Source organism: Phalacrocorax aristotelis, chromosome 5 (assembly GCF_949628215.1).
Source record: "Phalacrocorax aristotelis chromosome 5, bGulAri2.1, whole genome shotgun sequence".
Classification (NCBI taxonomy): Eukaryota; Metazoa; Chordata; class Aves; order Suliformes; family Phalacrocoracidae; genus Phalacrocorax; species Phalacrocorax aristotelis.
Window position 1 is genome coordinate 31,274,560 of NC_134280.1, and position 16,948 is coordinate 31,291,507.

The window sequence follows — 16,948 nt, forward strand, 5'->3', positions numbered from 1 at the left end:
CAAACTTGTAAAATAAGCCAAACTAAAGCTGTTCATCAGCTTACTTAAAGCATGATTAGTCTTCATCTCTGTGAGGTGTATGTAAATGAAGCCTGCAAATTATATAATTGTCACTGTATTTAAGCCAGTAAAAATGTCATTTGTTTGTTATGCTAATTGCTGTTTATGCTAATAGGCAAGCTCTTTTATATTTAAGATTTTAGTTTGTCAGAAAAGACATATGGTTTTAAGAGACTTTTTACTTTGGAATTTTTGGCTACTCACTTTCCTTTGACTTTGGACTGAAAGATCTTTGGAATTGAAACTATGTGTGCCAGTTCACATTTACACCCACTACTGGTGACAAAAGCTCAGTTTTCTCTGTTTATCCAGTGTCGTCTTAATATTTATATTCAGAGAACTAATTGGCAGAGGCTGGTTCTTTGGAAAGCCAGATAACTAGGATGCAAGAAAAATATTTGCTCTTTCTTACAGTGTTAAGTTTCATGTTTCCAGGTTGGAGATGATCATACTATACTGTGATAGGAAACACTTGGGTGTTTGTGCCTTTGAAAATATTTGTGTTGTAGCATCTTTGGCAGCATTTTCTTGTGGACTTAAAGCTCTGAACACACCAAAAGCGCTATAGTAGTTGCTACAAACAACTTCCAGGTTTTCACCTAAGTAATTAGCAGTTGTTAAACCTTTTGCACAACTAATATGACAACTACTGGAAATAAGGAGTATTTACATGGCTTGTAGCATCAGTGAGTGGATATTGCTTGTACCTTCCTAAGGAGCATGACTTCACTTAAAAGACTCATTTTATAAAATTTTCATTTGAAAGAAAGTAGAATAAACTCAGGAACTTCTCTGGTTGAGTCTCATCTAACTTTAGCTAATGTAAACTGTTCTTTTCCACTGTTTTTAAGAGGACTTGGATTAGACTGGTTAATTTCAAATAGGAAACAGCTTTGGGCTGCTGTAACCTTTAATCTAACAGAAGTACTATTTATAGCAATGCTGCTGTATATACCTAGTTTCTCATAATACTTGTTTAGCTTTTCTTGTACCTGTTATCTCCTTGCAGGTATGTTTGTATTTATGGTTTCCAGAGATTTCTTTTTTTTTCTTCTCCATGTTAGCTTCTTGCTCATGGGTTTTATTTAAAAGAAAACCTGCAGATTTATTCAATGATCTCTGAATTATTTATTAACCAATTTTTTTTATTTGAGCATCTGAAATGTGCTAGACCTTTCATAAAACAAGGATACGGTTCTGCCTCTGAGGATTTGAACTTTTACTGTAACAGTTTTAATAAGTAGTGTCACTTTTAGATAGGAGTTTCTAATGAGTAAATATTAATTAAGAAAGAAGGCACTTACAAATCTTTTGAACATAAAGTGCTATATATGTATGAAATACTGGAATAAATACACTAGTTAAAAATAATATATGCTCAACTTGATAGAGAAGGCCCTAGCATAGTTTTATTAAAATGATTGCAGTAGAAGATTTTTGGGCTTCAAATTTAATTTAGATCCCAAAACAAAAATTAAGTGTTGAGGTATTTTACACATATGGCTTGTAAAATCTGTGTGCTCCAAATCACTGGACTTCTCTCATTCTCTATGAACTTTGTCAGTGTCAGCTTTCTTCCCTCCCTCTCTTGTGGAGTCTGTCTTTGCTTCTGTTGTAAAAACAGGCTTTTATCTTAGAGTAACTAGGCTGTCAATCAGAAGCTTTGTTACACAAGGTTCTTATACCACAGCCTTGTATAAGAAGAGATTTGTCTGATAACATGACATCTATGTAAAATAAAACTTTGCTATGGTTTATGTAATCACTTGTCTAAAAATTGTATGCTTCATTGACTGGAATACTGTGTGTTAGAAAAGAAACTAATGTGTTCACCCTTTCTTGGGTGATTTCTTAAGGCAGTTATCTTAATAGAAAATTCTGTCAAATTTATGTTTTGTGTTTGTGATATACTAGAGAAAAATATCTAAGTCTAAATATGTATATGTGAAGTTGTACAGTCATACAGATTTATGGCATTGCATATTTATCAAACATTCAGACTAAGCACTTGTAGAAATGTCTGTCCCTGTGCTGATAGCGAAGGACTTAAGTTTTTGAAGAGGGTGGATGATGCACAACAAACTACAGAAGTACATCTTCATGCAGCATAGCAAAAGAGTGACAGTGAATTCCACAGGAAATCCTGGGTACTAAGATATTGATGAATAGACAAATTAAGAGAGAGAGTGAGAGTGTGTACTGGAGGAGTCATATATGCCTTCTCTGATCTTCTGCTCTGTGCTAGGTATTTCCTATTTATGCCTTTTTGTCTCACCAGTGCAACCTGCTACTGTGTTGGTCAAATGTAGGGTTATTTTTGCCCTAAAAAATGATATGTATAATTTAATGTTTAATATTATCATGTACGTATATGAGAGCTGTATAAAGTATGTACGTTTAGGAAGAAGACTTATTTGAGATTCTGGCCTCTATTCTCTGACTCTGTAATTCTTCTACATGAATATAGATGCTTTAGGTTACATGGATGCCTCTGTTTTTTTGGACGTTGAATCCCATGAGTATTTTCCTTAGGTCGGATCATCCCATTTCTTAGAATGTAATACTAGATACTGGTCACAGACCTTATCAAAATTCCTCTCTAAATATTTTGTTTGTTTGTTTTTGGTTAGTTTTGGTTTGGTTTTGGGTTTTTTTGTGTGTGTGTAGTTTTTGACTTTGGTATTAAAACTTGATTAGTGATGGGAAAGGGGGATACAGTTTGATGTGTTGTTTTTCGGTTTTGTGTCGTGTCCCCCCCATTTCATTAACAGTTCTGTGGATGCATTTTAACCATTGGTTTGGCATTGTAAACTTTTAAAATAGCAGGGTTTTTGTTGTGCTTACATCACACTGACTTGATAAAGGCCTATTTTGATTCTTGTACTGAAACCCAAAGGGCAGCTCAAGATAAAGATGGAAAATTCGGTTTGTGTTGTAATGGACAAATGTATGCTTGTTAGGTTTGAGGCTAAAAAGCTGTAGGTAAGAAATTAATTCATATTTCTGTCAATAGATGTGTCATTAGCAGCTGTCATCAGCAGCTCTCATTAGCAGCTAATCTTTAACCTTTGTACTTTTATAAACCTTACAACTGCACTGTTAAAGTTTTATTGTGCTCATAGTTCAAGCCACGTGTCTGTCACATGCCTTAAATTAGTACCTGTATGCAAAACAAATCTCATACTGACAGCTCTAGAGAATAATGATCTCAAAGCACAAGATGGTAGTGGCTGTAGTAAGGTCACCTTTCCCAGTATTGCATACCAGTGCCCCCCAGGTTTGTCCTTATAGATCTCCTTAAAAGGAATGCAGATACCATTGTAGTTCATTCACTTACTTGCCATCAAGGGATGTCATTTTTACTGGCTACAGTGGCTATATGATATAGCCCCTATTTTGCTATTTAATTCTCCCTTATTAGAGAAGCCTAACTGTAATTCATTAGCCTTTTTGCCTTTCCACAGCTCCTGGAGCCTGTTTGCCACCAGCTTTTTGAACTTTATCGTAGTTCTGAAGTTCGGCTCAAGAGATTCACGCTGCAGTTTTTGCCAGAGTTGATCTGGGTGTATCTGCGTCTTACTGCCAGCAGGGATAGGCAGAGTAATGGTTGCATTGAAGCATTGCTGCTTGGCATTTACAACTTGGTAAGTGAGATGAGTGGGAATGGCTTGAGGAGAGCTTTGATCTGAGGTTTTGCATCACTGACCACTAGGAATAAAGTAAATCATTGGAAAAACATATTTTAAATTATAATACGCTTACATGAAAGCATATTTAATCTGGAGAAAGCATAATGTAATGAAACTTTAGTAAGAATATGTTTTCAAAAATATTTTTCATTTTTTATAGTAATCTTTTTGGAACAAACGTTTTCACTAAAAAGGTTGATGCCATGAGCTTTCTTGAACTGTTATATACTTGTGTTTGTGAGGAAATTAAGTAGCCCTTCTCAGTGTTGAAAAATACAGCTTTCTATGGAGATGATTGTCAGGCCAGTGCGCTTGGTCAATCTTCATGTGTCACTCCCCCCCCAACCCCCTCGCTTACTCTGAATATGTCTTTTTAAGGGCAATTTGAAGCTGAAACCACTCTGCTGGCTAGCGCTTAGATAAATGTGTCTGTACATTTGAGGCAGATAGTTGTCTTGAGTGGAACTGTGATTTTTAAAAGTAAAGGTAATTGTAGATGAAGAAGTTTGGCTGTAGGATATAGCAGTAGGTTTCTATATGCTTACCTTAGCCTGGAAATGTTTACTCTTGTAATGTTATGAGGCTGTGTGATAAATTTAGCAACACTGCCCAGATAGGCATTCTTTAATGGGAATTCTGCGTTATAGGACTTTAAAACATGTTACACTGATACATTGCCCTGCTCTCTACAATTGTAAACCCATCCTTTAAATTGTGTAATGTGTTTCTACAGATGATGAGACCAGAACAGACAAATTGTGGTTCTTTTTTCTTTGGTTAAGTTGTTGATATTTTTCTGCATGTATACTTAGACTGAAAGAGTGAAGTTATTTTCTCAATTCTTAGGAAACGAAAGACAAGGATAAATCTTGCATTCTGCTAAATTCTAGCAGCTGTCCTCCCATTGTGATCCTTAAAGCCTACTACAAATACTGTGCTACCTTGGACTAAGTTTTCACATAAACTGGAATGACTAGAGCTCACTGTTTTTGGAAATTTGCTGTACAAAGTGAAAATGCAGGATTTTAGACCCCCTTTTTGGTATATTCTTATGTAATTGCTCTTGGTATATTTGCTTTAAAAACTGCTGGGTTTTGCTTATGTAGTAGCCTAGCAACTATAAAATCTGACTAGTTTGAAAGCCTTTTGAGAAGACATTCTGTGTATTTCTTACTGATAGAATGCCTGAAGAAACTTTGCCAGTCTCCTTGATTTCACCTTTTCTCTGTGGCGCATTTATTACGATCTACTGCCCACTGTCAGCAAGTGACTCATCAGCCCTCATGTGTCTGTATCTTTTGGGCTTAAAGTTTAGCCTTGTTCCACTATGCAATTCTATTATTAATAAATGTTGTAATGTAAAGGTGGGCTAGAAAAGCTTTTTGTTCTTTTTTCTGTTTTTGATGAAGTAACACTGGTCAAGGAGCCAACACTCTCTTTTTTTTTTAAAGTATTGCAGACTGATTCTGCAAAGCAGTCTGTGATAGAGGTCTTTCCCACTTTTTAAATATGTATGTAAATTTTCTGATATTCTGCAAATGCACAGAGACCTTACGGTCTTGTCAGATCAAGACATCTAGCTGCTTATTTGGTAAATGCCTTCTAAGATTTGAAGACTATTCCAAGGCCTCTCTCCTTACTTCTGTTTGGGTTTTGTTTTTTTTTTTTAATGCAGGAAATTGCTGACAAAGATGGAAACAACAAAGTTTTATCTTTCACCATCCCTTCATTATCTAAACCCTCAATATATCATGAGGTAAGAGAGCTGCTGTGGTAAATTAGAATTGAATCTATTAGAGGAATGAAAACTAGATCCATTTGATGCAACAGGCCATTTTAGATCCATCTTGTTGCAGTAAGTTTTCTATGTCAGTAGCTTGCAATTAGTGTAATCAAATTCAGTAGCATTAGTAGAAGAAAAGGAATGTACATGTTGAAAAAATCTTTGTGACAGTGTCCATTTTGAACAAAGTTTAGCTGTATTGTAGTTGCAGCTGCGGTTTTTTGTCTCTTACATGTTAGTATAAAAGTAGTTTTCCTTCTTTTAACTCCTCCTTAATACAGTTTGAACTTGGAATCATGTTTTTCTTTCTCTACTGTCACTGTACAAAAGGTCTATGCAATTAGGATAGGCTTACTACATAAATGGATATGTAAGAATTAAAGTTGAATATTTGCTCTCACCTGCTCTGTTGCTTGTAAGTGTGGAAACTGCTTATTAATAATGGATTTGGGTAATATTTTTAGATTTACTGTATTCTGGAAGTGTCTTCATTTTTACAGATCACAGGGCAAGTGTGTCTTTTGGCTTGGACGGTTAGGAATTTTAATGCTTTCGGGGACTTTTTACGTATGGCTTGATTTCTCACCATTCCTTCCTTCCTCCTCCCACCACCTATCCTAGCCCTCTACCATTGGATCCATGGCTTTAACTGAAGGAGCTCTATGTCAGCATGATCTCATCAGGGTAGTTTACAGTGACCTTCATCCTCAGAGAGAAACCTTCACAGCACAGAACCGGTAGGTGGATATATTCTAAGATCAAAGGTGCTTCACTAGGCAGACGACAAGTCCTTAAGCATTAAGACCAAATACATTATGTGTTCCGTCCTTTCTCAACTTTAAATGCTTGAAAATAGATCTAGAGAACAGTCTTGGTAATCTTGAGGTATAGTATTTTTGTTGCTTGTTCCAACTTTGTATGTTGTTCTACTAGTTTATTTAGAAGAGAGTAACTTCTCTGACATTTCTGTGTCTGTCAGGAATATCTTTGGGTATACGTCAACTCAATTTTTCCTGGAAGTGGAACAAAATTCAGCTTTGGCTCTGAGGCTGTGACTACTTTTTCCACAGGAAAAGAGGAACGGAGCTGAGTGGACAGATAGAACTAGGGATGGGAGAAATTGTCCTGCTGTTACAGTGACTGCCAGCTTTACCTGTGTATAAAGCCAGCTCTGGGAAAACTGATAAAATAATTTTGAATACATCGCAGACTGGTCCAGTTCTATAACTTTGTCCAAATGTTATGCCATATGCCATTTCCTCCACGGTTCCTGCATATGCTAATGATTTTCAGTAATAATAATTTTAAGTGTTTAATACAGAGCCTTTAATAACCTGTTTCAAGTTAGTGAATTATAATGAAAGAGGATTTCAGGATTTGTGTGTTTACTTCTGACGCTTTGTCCTGTGGGGTACCTTTTGAGACAGAGTTGTAGATTTCTTGTGTTACATTCTGATGAAATATTAAGAAGTTAAACCATGCAAGGTTTTGCTCTTGTCTTTTTTCAGGTTTGAGGTGCTGAGCTTTCTTATGCTGTGCTACAATTCTGCTATTGTCTATATGCCTGACTCTTCTTACCAATCACTTTGTAGGATGGGTTCCAGGTGAGACACTTGCCTTTGAAATAGTCTTGCAGGGTGCATCTAGGCTTCTAAATATTCATCCAGCAAAAAAAGAATGAATTTACTTGTTGTGTTTAATAACTTCAAATATGTAACTCTTGGTCAGTCCTACAAATTGGAAATTTGAAGCTGTGATTGCATACAGATAAAACACATGGATTATCTTATTACTGCATGGGCTTTCATTCTAGTTATGTAACTTTCTGTTATTTGGAAAGAAACAAGGTAATTTGCAGAGGAAATTAGTTGAAGCTACTCAGACTGATTTGCATTTTTTTGGATTTACATATCTTTCAGGCATTTTTCAGTATGGTCAGCTTAAAAATCCTGTGAGGAATACCACCGCTTTCCTCTACTTACAAATATTAATGTCTTGCTTCTGAGTATGGTTTATATGAAGTGCTTGCAATGTTCTGGGTTTCAGTGGTTTATTTGGATTTTTCTTTGGTTTGTGTGTGTGGTTTTTTGTCTTTTTTTTCTTTCCTTTCTTTTTTCCCTGATAATAGCATCCCAGTTCCTGGAGAATTCACTGCTGTGGTTTCTCAAACTCTTACACATGCCCTTTATATAACCTTATATGTGAATAGACTTAGAAGTATCTGGTTGGCAAAGGTCCCTGCTTTTTGTTCTGAAAAATATCAAGTATATCCTATATTCCCGTATGCCTTTTTTTATCAGATTTTTGTCTAAAATGAGATAAATTCTCTCTCTCCTGCTACCCCCAAACAGAGGAATCTCTAAATGTTTTTTGATTTAGCTTGTTTGCTCAGCGAATACTCCCATGAAAGAAAAGCATTAAATGCAATTCAGTTATGTAGCAAAGAAGGATCAGACTAGCTTCCAACAACATATATTCTGTAGTAACACACACATGCAGTTAAGATTATAGCCTAGTTTTGTTTTTTCCTGTGATTTCTGATGGGAATGGGATAATTCTTGGTATGCTTCCATCATCTTCACTTGAGTTGTGGCTATGCTAATTTTTCCAAATATGTTCAAATTTTCTGTATTTGAAAATTAGATCCATTCTTTGGGTAGAGAAGAGAGACCATATTTTATAGGTTAGGGATTTTTTTGTTGTTGTTTTTTGAAACAGTGCCGCAGTTGTTATGTATTAGTGGCCATGTGTTGCTTCCTTGATGAAATTAAGATATTAAAGTTATGAATAAATTATTCTGTTTTTTTACGGAGACTCAATGCTATGCAGTGCATGGGAAGGCAGGCCCTTCTTCAAGGGCCAGAAGTTGTGGGGTTGTGTTTTTTTTTTTAGAAGGCAGCTGAGAGCAATTTTCAGGAATACAGTATCTGTTATTCAACTTTAGGTGACAGGCGATTACATGATGTCGTCATACATTAGATGGGAGATGACATATTTCTCTTCTATGCTACTGAAATGTTTTCTTTTAAAGACAGTTGGTTCTGGTTACTGAATTTTGGGGAGAGTCTCTTAACTTCGTGGCTGGCTGTAGAGGTCATTTTGCCACCCTCATTTTTTAGAAGCTGGTTATGATTTGAAGAAAACAGATGGAGTTAATGGCTAAACGGGAATAACACTGGATTATCAGCAAGCAACATCTTAAGGCACTGTTATAAAACTACGGTTGGGAGAGCAACATAAGAATGTTCTTTGTTGTGTACTTATTTCCAAAATTTATTTTTCAAAAAATAAACTAAAATCTGTGTGATGTAAAGGCATTCATAGTCCTTGTGGGGTTAACATTTTGTTACAATGGTGTCTTTTTTCAGGCTGTGTGTGAGTGGATTTCCACGGCAGCATGAGAAACGCTGGAAAGAACACTGTGGTAGAGTGGTGTTAGACCCTGACTTCATGGTGCAGCTGCTCACAGGTGTCTATTACGCCATGTAAGTGGATGGATTTTTGTATAAAGGGAAACATCTGGTTTTGCATGAATTAAAATATAAATGCTAGTTTTTCTATGATTGAAAAATAGTTGAACTCATAACACAGGTTTATAACTCGATTAGTGTTTTTCTCGTTACTTGCCCATTCAGCTGTAATAATTTGAAAATATCTTTGTCAGCATTGAATTAGGTGATGAAGGGCCAGCAGTAGGTGCTGAGGAGAGTTAGGCTTCTGGCTTCATCTTTTCCCAAGTTTCCACTGCCACCAGATATGCTTATGAACAGAAGGTAATGAGCTTGGATGCCAAGATAACCTGATGAAATGCAGATCTATTGAGTACCAGTAGCTTCTGAGGTAGCAAAAATCTATTTCTGATGGAAATTCAGTTCTGCTAAGTAGCGTTAACCTTTACATCTTGACCCCATTTTTTAATTGTTTAAGTTTGTCCTGATTGTGGCATCAACTTTGTCTTGCTTGGAGGTGACAGGGAGCAGCTTTTTTGTTATACCAACAAGATTGATAATAAAATGCTTTGTCTATACTTACAAAAAGAAGAGAAGGGGCTTGGGTGTACATGCAGTTGATGAACTTTCTACATAAACAAGGAATTGAAGAGCTGGATATGGGCAGAAAAAAACTCAAACAATTGAGTTTGTAAGATATGAAAGATAAATATATTTCTCTACTTTTTAGATATAATGGTCAGTGGGATCTTGGCCAGGAGGTATTGGAAGACATAATTTACAGAGCACAGCTTGAACTCTACTCACAGCCTCTGCTGGTAAGAAACAATCCATTGCAATTTATGGACTTGGTTAAGAGGTTATAAAGTATGAGAGATGTTTCTGAAGTGGACTGGTAATGAAAGCATTTGTAGCCTTTTACAGCACTCCCAAACGCGAGCGGCTGTTAACAGCTGGTGTTTTCAACATAGCTACTTATACAATGCTTTTCTGCTTGAATATTAGGCTAGGGTGTTGGGATCTCCTAGGACTTACTGGTGCTGAAAGATAGGATTTTCTAATATATTGCAGTTGGATCAAAACTTTATGTTGTTTTGGAATAAGCTACCAATAAGTGATTCAAAGAAGCTGAATTAAATGGTTATTTGGCATAAGACATTGGTTGTAAAAAAAGTGTGTTGTTTGCTTCTAGACCTTCAGCGCATCTTAGAATATGCTGTGTGGTTTAACTGATAACACAGGAGAAAAAGCAACAACAGGATAGAGCTGAAAGTGAAAAGGAACTTAATCTCCAGAGTCAGTGTCAGATTTTGATTGATCAAAGTCACGCACATCTTAATCTTTACCTTCTTTAGAAGAGCAGCAATAGAATAGAGTTGTTCTGATTGTTTGGCTTTTTCATTTTCCACTATATTTGCTGTTCTGATCATAAACAGAGAGAAATGAAATGGGGAAAGTGATGAAACTGGGCTGGATGCAGGTGGATGTGATTGGGGACGATGAGGAGGTTGGCAGAGAGAGAGGAGGAATGGAAGGATTTTATTTTTTGTCAGATGAAGGAATGAGGACCAAAATAAGAGGGAAAATTAAGGGAAATTAAATAGACTATTGTCTCAGTTTCTACATCAGAATTATGGCTAGAAGCCTTTAGTGTGCTTCTCTGAACTAACAGCAGTAGAATTTCACTGCTTTTTACATAACCAAGAAAGGAGTGGATTGGGAAAAATCTTCTTATGTGGCAATCTGAGATCCGTCGCTTTTGCAATAAATTACGTAAAGTTATTCTCTTGATGAATTAATATTGGCTGTAAAATTTATCTACTGGCTTTCTGACATGGCTGTATTTTAAATGCTTTGAATTATTATAATAGTTGGTTCCTTTTGGAAATGACTCATCACTCCATTAGATTGAACGTTTTAAATTAAATATTGAACCTGATGAATTGGGCCACCCTATCAACCTACTACATTTAAAAGCTGAGTAGGAGGATCTGGAACTTAATTCAATTGATGATAGACAATTTTCAGTCCTGATTGTTCATTTTTAATCAGTTTGGCGTTAGAGATTACTTCAAATTGTAAGAATCTTCTAGAATGTCTGGGTTTTTTTTCCAAAGCTACTTTTGCCTCTCCATCCCATTGCCTCATGTCGGTGACATCATGACATCAGCAATTTTTCCCCGTTCCCCAGTTGTCAGGTTTTTCATGCATATGCATGCAGGCATATCTGTGGGATTGTCTTCATAATAATATTCTGGTTGTTGCTTTGCTTCCTATCTTGTTTTACTGCAATTTTTAAAAAGCAGCTTTAAGAAATTGTCAGTTTTGTAAAAATATGACCTGCATGTCCTTGGCCTCATGCTATATAGTCAAGCGATTTGACTTTTTCTAAGGTTGGTGTTGTTTCACCTTGTTGCATTGTCCAGGAGATATGTATAATTTAGCAGCATTATAAAATGTTGTATTTTTAACTTCTGTATTTGTATCTGCTACCAAGTAAAATATTGTCTCTGCAGCATCCCAGGTAAGTTTCAAGTTCAGCCTCTGCCCAGGATTTCTTTGAAATCCATTTAATATTTAGGCAGACCCTCACATTAGGATTATTTTTAGATATCTGTGCTCAAGCTATTTGTATAATTATGGGAATATCATCAGTCATCATTACAGTGAAAACCTCACGGTCCCTGTGTTTAGGATTTTCTGTCTTGCAGAAATATTTTTGACAATATGGTAGATCCATGATCTTATTTCAATAGATTTATCTTCCCTGTGGACTTTAAAAAAAAAAAAAAAAAAAAAAAAGAAATAGCAGCATCAGAAAGCTATGAAAAATCCGTAATGTAGAAGTTGTCGTCTTTCACTGTATCCCGAGACTGCACTAGAAAGGGCAGGAAGTAATGCAAGGGAAAGGCTTTTTCTGGGAAAAGAAAAGTCTCTCTTAACAAACACTGTGTATTGATTTCATAGTCATGAAAACTGGGAATTTCTACAGAGGGAAACTAATCACCAAGGCTCGGTATCACTACCAAGCTACCCTAGACCTGGGGACTAGCTCAGTTCCAGTCAGTCTCTTCCTCTGAACACAAGACTTTTGTGCTTGTTTCAGATGGAAATCCCTGTCTTTAGTGCAGAGATGCACAGGCTTTCTTAGCCTAATACACAAGAAGCATGGAACAGCAAGTCCCTATTGTGACATCACCTTTATCCACTGTATTTTATTGATGTATTTACAGCTTTTGTTGGATGTTCTTTTTGTTAGAGCTCCTTTCTGATAGGCAAGAGTGGATGTCTGTAAGTGGAAGCCAGCCCTCCTTTGTCATCGATAGCTGCAGACTTGGCTTGCTAAGTCTGAATTGTGCTGTTTGTTTTCCTGCCTTTCGGTGCTGGATTAGACATAGTGAGCAAGTTTATTTTGCAATCCTGAAGGACGCAGTTTTGGTGGTGTTTGGTTTTGGGTTTGGTTTTTTTTCCTGTCAGAGAAGGGCTGTGACTCCTTCAAACTGGTTGTTTAGATTGTTTTAAAGTTTTAGTGTAGCACTGATTTTTATCTCCACATGCTTCTCCTCAGTCACAAGATGTACAATTTGTGCTGTTAGAAAGGGCCAGCTGTTAAAAGGTTCAACAAGCAGAAGTGCTCTTGTCACTTTTCTGGTCCTGTTGCAGAGGCTTTCTGTGACTAATTTTTAGATTTCAATCCTGTGTAGAGAAGGGTACTTATTCAAAAGAGAGTGCACCTCTAGTGAGTAGAAGATGGGAAGGCAAATCATTGTATACTGTTGAACTTGATCTGCTTTGGTTTAGTACAGCAGAAATGAGTTTCTGAAGTCTTTAATGTGATAAAGGGTGAATGCAGTTTGCACCGTGTTGAGAGGATGACATGGGAAAAGGCATCTGTGTGAATAGGAGAGCAGTTCACAAACAAGTGTAGAGGCTGAGAGAATTGGCTAGCAAAGGGCAAATAAGTGTTGGACAAGTGGAAGGCAGAATGGTAGGGAGCATTTCTGTGATGATGCCAATAATCTTTTGTGCTGGTTAGAAGTCAGACAGGAAGGTGGTGAAGATCTTTAATGGGGAGTTATAGGATCACAACAGCCACTAGAGGTCAGGATCAGCTGTATGGCAGCCAGTCCAGCCCCTCAGGGAGTGAAAAGTCTTTGATTTACTTAATATCCTGTGATCTGTGGCTTTACTGTTTGAAACAGTTTCATTTCTTCTCATGGTTGCTGAATGGTTTGCCTGTTATAACTTGTAGGAAAGTCACTCTTACTTTATTATAATGCAAATAAAATCGTTTAATTCATGGAGCTTTTATGGCATGCCATATGCATTGACAGAGTCTTTTTATCAAACATTACCAGAGATCTTCACAAGACAGATAATACAAAGTCCTGCCGATAGGGTCCGTTCCAGTGCTTTAGTAGATTTCTTGAAGTTTTTGTTTTTGTGAATGCTAACAAAAGACTACTTAATTAGTTAAGCAGATTTGGTATATGTGGGCTTTGGGAGTTCAAGGAATTTGTTGGATGTCTCTTACATTTCCAAGGCCTCTGGCAACGTCAAAATATCAAGACAACATTGATGAGGTTTAAAAATGCCTTAATTCTGACACAAGGTTGAGCGGAACATATGAGTGTGTTGCTTACCACATAAAACTAGGAAATGCTGATTGTAGTCATGTGCTAAGCAGTTGATACTACTCCATCAGCTAGCCACAAGTCTTTATACAATAAAAAAAATGCCTGTTCTTAGAAAAAGAACATGGCCTAAAAGGAAGAATAATATATGTATGCATTGTCAGAAAAGTAGAGTATCTTGCAAAGATGCATAGTCTAAAGCAGATCTGTATTTCATTTGAATGGACAGAACAGTCAACCTTTTAGATTTATCTGTCTTAAAACAGGATTTACATGCCTTTGTCTTGAGCTAACAAGTAGACTACATGTATTTAAGACATGCAGACCATATGTATTTAAATGTGTTTCTCTTGCCATATAGTGAACTGTGTTCTCTCAAGTTGCAAAAGCCAATTTTTTTGTGATTCAAGAGAAAAATCCATTAGGAAGCAACATAAAGTTGCTTTTCATAATGCTTCTTGTAAACTCTAGTGGAGAGAATAGCCTGCCCAAATTATGGTGGGAACTGTTGCTAGGTAGGATTTTATAGAGATTAGCAAGTTACTTTTTCCATAGCTGTTTTATTTTAAGTCAAGATGTCTATGACCCTCTTATTTTATCTACCTTCATTAGAGGTGGGGTGAAAAGCATGCAGGAGGTCAGATGTCTGTGAAACAAGAGATCTATGAATGAAGCTGTGATAAGTTTAAAATGCGTCTAATATTTTTATTGCTAGTAGGTTGTATAAAGTCAGTAAGATTTTGGAAATTCAAAGTGAGCGCTTTGAATTTTTTTTTTTTAAGTTTTAAATCACATTTTGTGTGCAGCAACTTTGTTATTGTTTAACACTGCACGTGCTGTAGACACCCATCTTCTTTTTCAAGACCTGGTGCATAAGTTCACTTTTTGAACAATTTACTTATAAACTAGGAAACATGAACTGAAAGTTGTTGGTTTGGTTTTTTCTTTCTTTTCTTTTTTAAAGTAAACCTCTAATCTCACAAAGACATTTTATGGGAAATTTAGAGAAGCAATTAAAACTTCAAAGCCAAAAGAGGTCACTTGTTCTCCTCAAAGCTGCAAACCAAAACTTCTGACTTATAATAGGCTATTACAATAAAAAATTAGATCTAATAAAGATGAAAGCATTTTAATAATTTGATGCTCATTGCATAGATTGCAATCTTTTTTTTTAAATCTTGCAAGTACCTGCAGTCTTATCCCTTTGGTTAGGTTGTTAGTGTTTTGGAGCTTTTGGTTTTGTGGTGGTTTTTGGTTTTGGTTGGAGTTGGGTTTTTTTGTTTGTTTGTTTTTTTTTTTTTTCTTTTGGTTGGGGGTGGGTGTTGTATGGGGGCGTGGAAAGTGTCCCTGTCTCCCCTATGCACAAGGCTATATGCTGTTTGCATTGGCTTCGCTTGTGACTGGCTTTTACCACATTCTTGTCATAAAACACAAATGGTATTTTCCTTGTCATTTTGCAGTCTCTTTTGGATGGAGACCTTTCCATGCAGATTATTACCTCTGTAAGTGCAGGTGGCAAACGTGGAACAAAATAAATTCCCTCCAAAAAATTGAGAAAATTAAGCTATATTTTGGGAATAAGTTTGTGATGAGCTTTCCAATGTAGTTATCGCTTGTGAATCTTGGGGATGGGTCCATCCATCCAGATGGGATCTGGCATAATTCACGATTCTTGATTGTTTACCTTTCTATATCCAGCAAGAGATCTAATATTGCCATTAGTGCAATCAAGGACAGTAGTAGTAGTAGTACAGCATTTCACTTTTATCTTAGGTTGCAAATGCCATGAAGAACTCGCTGCCCTTTGATGCTCCTGATGCATCGCAAGAAGGCCAGAAGGTACTGAAAGTAGAAGTAACTCCGACAGTGCCGAGGATTTCTCGGACCGCTATTACAACAGCTTCTATTCGTCGTCATCGCTGGAGGAGAGAAGGTGAGCTTTCTCTGCCAAAAGCAAATACTATAGTGTACTGTATTCATCATCATCATCACTGTAATGTGGCTTCTGAGTTTGAATGTTTGCAGAACGGTTGGGGATTTTTTGTTTGTTTGTTTGTTTTTGAAAAGTGATACTCCATAACAATGTGTAGCACTTTACATCTTTGGAGCACTGCATGAACATGAACATTTGGGCTGTTTGTTCTGTTTTTGATTTAGTGATAACCCTTGAGGCAGGTGAGAAAATAGAGAAGTTGGAAAATGTTCAGTAAGACTTCTTTTTTTCTCCATGTAACACAGCATAAAGTTTTAGGGATAGAGTTTGGCTTAGAATTTGAGTTCTTTCTTTAATCCACACTGAAACTCAGCTGCCTCCCATCATAAATAGCTCAGGGAATGAATGGTATTATTGAGACCTTGATAGGACTCCAGCTACCTAAAGCTGCTGAAGGCAGTGGGAGAGGGGAAAACTGAACATCACACTCCTACCATCATATGGCCCAATTTAGAGAGGGGCCGTATCATAAAATAGTTTTGGATATCTTAGAATTAGTCTTCATTTTTCCTCAATGAGTACTCCTGTCGTATGGAAATGTGCTTGACTGTATGAAGAAAAAAAAAGTAGTAATATTTACCTTGATAGAATGACATCTTCAGCGTAGGTGTAGCAAACAGCTACACCTACAAATACAAAGTGATTTCAAATCACTTTCTCATAAAGCTTTGTTGCTGCATGTATAAAACATGGACTAAAAAAAGCTGCATAAGTGGCTGAAGGTAAAAAGAGTAACCGAAAAATAAACTGAGGGTAGGAGTCTGAAAACAAGGACTACGTATTTTTCCTGTGGTGGTACTTTCCCTGCCTTCACCCCATGTCATGTGCAAAAGGATTTGATGACCTCTGGTCTTCAGCTGAATCAGGATGTCCAGGACAACAAGTAGCTGTCTCCTGTTTTCAGGACTCTGGGTCATGTTTTGTCTTCACTGTAGTTGCCATTATATTCATTTGCTAGTCTCTGGTCTACAGTATAGCCCACCTGTCCCTCTCTGTGGATGTTCTCACAACTTTTAACTAAACATGGGTAGTGTTTTGTGTTTGTTCCATGTCCGTATAAATCTTCTATTTTCCCTGCCTGGGTTGGAATGCCAAGAAAGGAATAGAAAAGCACTAAAATGTTATATGTTGAATCCCAGATGGCTTTGACTTCTCAAACGAGGCTGACTCAAGCATACCTGGCTCACCGATCCAACACGGCTCAACAGACCTAGGGATCAAACGTGAGCAAGAGGGGGAGGTGCTGATGCGCAGGACCCCTGAGCATGGCTTCCCGGAGCCCACCTTGGCAGCAGCCACAACAGAGGGTAGGACAGAGATGAGGAGGCAGAAGTCAGTGA

General features: G+C 36.9%; 1 protein-coding gene across 4 annotated transcripts in view; it reads left to right on the forward strand.

The window, feature by feature from the left end:
• The window catches only part of HYCC2 (hyccin PI4KA lipid kinase complex subunit 2), a 52,152-nt gene that overhangs the window by 29,169 nt on the left and 6,035 nt on the right, over positions 1-16,948 (forward strand). For 3 of the 4 annotated variants that reach the window (XM_075093800.1, XM_075093799.1, XM_075093801.1), the window contains 8 exons: positions 3,525-3,704; positions 5,425-5,505; positions 6,154-6,269; positions 7,041-7,136; positions 8,901-9,017; positions 9,712-9,799; positions 15,389-15,548; positions 16,748-16,915. In XM_075093800.1, the coding sequence (XP_074949901.1) occupies positions 3,525-3,704; positions 5,425-5,505; positions 6,154-6,269; positions 7,041-7,136; positions 8,901-9,017; positions 9,712-9,799; positions 15,389-15,548; positions 16,748-16,915 (1,006 nt within the window). The remainder of the gene's footprint in view (positions 1-3,524; positions 3,705-5,424; positions 5,506-6,153; positions 6,270-7,040; positions 7,137-8,900; positions 9,018-9,711; positions 9,800-15,388; positions 15,549-16,747; positions 16,916-16,948) is intronic. The other variant, XM_075093802.1, reaches the window with a different exon arrangement.